Source organism: Montipora capricornis, chromosome 10 (assembly GCF_036669925.1).
Source record: "Montipora capricornis isolate CH-2021 chromosome 10, ASM3666992v2, whole genome shotgun sequence".
Lineage (NCBI taxonomy): Eukaryota > Metazoa > Cnidaria > Anthozoa > Scleractinia > Acroporidae > Montipora > Montipora capricornis.
Genome location: NC_090892.1, coordinates 22,131,051 through 22,133,550, shown reverse-complemented (window position 1 = coordinate 22,133,550; position 2,500 = coordinate 22,131,051). Strand labels below are relative to the sequence as shown.

At 38.2% G+C, this 2,500-nt stretch overlaps 1 protein-coding gene across 1 annotated transcript in view; it reads right to left on the bottom strand.

Annotated features, from left to right (window-relative positions):
- LOC138022397 (mucin-like protein) overlaps positions 1-2,310 on the bottom strand; it is a 50,123-nt gene extending 47,813 nt beyond the window's left edge. Inside the window, exon 1 of the mRNA XM_068869525.1 lies at positions 2,183-2,310. Within this exon, the coding sequence (XP_068725626.1) occupies positions 2,183-2,222 (40 nt within the window). The 5' untranslated portion in view covers positions 2,223-2,310. The remainder of the gene's footprint in view (positions 1-2,182) is intronic.
- Positions 2,311-2,500: the final 190 nt, after the last annotated feature.

Below are 2,500 nucleotides of genomic sequence, written 5' to 3'. Positions count from 1 at the left end.
CTGCTGTGATACATTATCTAATATTAACATCTTCATGCCCATTCTAGTATTTTCTAAATTAATCGACAGGTACTAAATACTTTTTCCGGCACCTCACTTGTAGGAAAGCTTTGGAAGAAAACAAAATTATCATTCTTCTTAAGTTTCTCCGCCAACAGGCAAAATAAAGAAGATGAAAGAAGTTAAAAACTTCGTATGCTGCGTGGCACTTGTTACTACAATAACAAAATAAAAGTTGAGAATGTTGCTGAAAGTGCCAAAATCTTAACAAATGTCCAGACGTTTCAGGACTGTGCCCTTCATCAGTGGAATGTTCGTTAATAAACGAACATTCCACTGATGAAGGGCACAGTTCCGAAACGTCTGGACATTTGTTAAGATTTTGGCACTTTCAGCAACATTCTCAACTTTTATTTTGTTAAAATAAAGAAGAACCTTCCTTTCATTGTCTTTTGCATAAATGCTCTCCGTCTATTCCTAGCGCGTTACCACAGTGGAAAAACAATTCAAGTTTTTTTAACAAGTTGAATAGGCATTTGTGTGCATGTTACAAACGTTGACGTATGTTGACGTACAATATAGGGGTGTGTAAACGATGTTGCTTTGCCAACGATGATGTCTTCGAGAAAAGGATCTAGTGGCTACACAACGCTTCTTCTTTGAATAAACATAGGTTTGAACAAACAGAAGGAGATGCGAACTTTTTTCGTTTGTGGTCTTTAATACTAGATCTTACTCTCAATCGGGTGGACGGTTTCATCCAGACTGATATCTACTCCAAACCCACGGATAATCATATTTATTTGTTACGGAATAGCGCACATCCTGCTCACGGTTACCAGAGCCATTCCCTATGGAGTAGCTACCAGGATTCGAAGGAACTGTTCTACCGATGAGGCGTTTAGTAAACGCTCTTCAGAATATCAGGGCTATTTATATAACCGGGGTTACAACCCTAGATTGGTTTCACAACAGTTTGAGAAAGCCCAGTCTATTCCTAGAGAAAAATTGCTTCAACCTCAGCCTAAGGAGTCCAAACAAATCTTTCCACTGGTGCTTGATCTCAACCCTTGCTTACCCAGCATTGGGAAAATTCTTAGGAAGCATAAGCACTTAATTTATGATTCACCATCTCTTAAAAAAATCTTTCCGGTAGGGTCCATCATTCCTGCTTTTCGTAGAACTAAAAATATCAAAGAAATCTTGAGGAGTAAGCCTTGTGAGCAAGATAGCGCGCCCGATAACAAGCGGGGTTGCTTTAAGTGCAAGATCTGTGTCGCAATTATTTAAAGGAAACTAATTGCTTTTATAGCACTAGCACTAGCAGGACGTATCCTATCACGCAGATTCTTAGTTGTAAATCTAAAAATGTCACCTACTTGCTTACGTGTAAGAAATGCAATGTACAGTATGTTGGTTCCACTAGTAATGAATTTAAAATTCGTTTCCGCAACCCCAAGTCTTCTATGATCACCAAAAAACGTACTTGTGAAGTTGCCATTTATCTTAGCAAAGAACCTCGTGCTCTAGCCGATTTTGAATTTTGAATTATTGAACAGTTATGTATATATATATATATATATATATATAGATATATATATATCAACAGTTATTTTATATCCGAACTGTGCAGTCAAAGGTTCAAACTAGTTTCAGACAGTTACGCTTCATTTAAAAGGATAACGTTCTCCAGGCCAATATTCAATGATAACGGTTTTATGTCTTGACGAAAGTATATGTATCGGCTCCATTTCTTTTGCATCCTTTGATTTTATTCTTACTTTTAAAGTCTGTATTTTATTCGCAGTCGTTTGTCGGTTGTTTTAACGGAAACGTGCGTCTGCCGTGTCGGAACCGGGACAACGATGTATTTACTGCTTCTACGGCATGTAGCGTGATCGTTATTATAATTTATTTACGATAACGCCATCGTCAAAATTTTGGTGTAACTCTATTAGTTCACTTAATGTCAGGTAACTCATATTGCTAGCAAAGAGTTTGGTTGCTACGTCAATGCCAGCTCACATAGTCTTACTGAGCCATCTAAAGAGAAAATAACTATTTTTACTCTTCATGGGCTCGAGCGCCATCATGCACGTTTTACTGGAGCAACCGACAAGAGTGCAATGCTGTTAAGGTTGCTGACAATTTAAGAGTTCTTCAAAATGTGGATATAACTTACCCTGCAAAACAGCCGAGAACAGAAATGCGCTGCACACCATTACTAAAGTGAGGGCCAGTTGAAGTCAGTTTGTTTCAGTCAGTCAGGCTTTGCCTAGACCGTTCTTTATGACCCTTTTTGCATATTACTGTTCAAAGCTACACACCCCTGATGTGTTTTGTCGCTTGACTGAACTATATTATTTACTACCGGACGCAGTTTCCAAGAAAGTCGTCTCACTTTATTGCGTTTTTTTTAATCACTTCTCCCCGCCCATCAACGCTGACACATAAAGATACATTATGATTGTGATTATGACGTCTTGTTTAACTTCCCGAT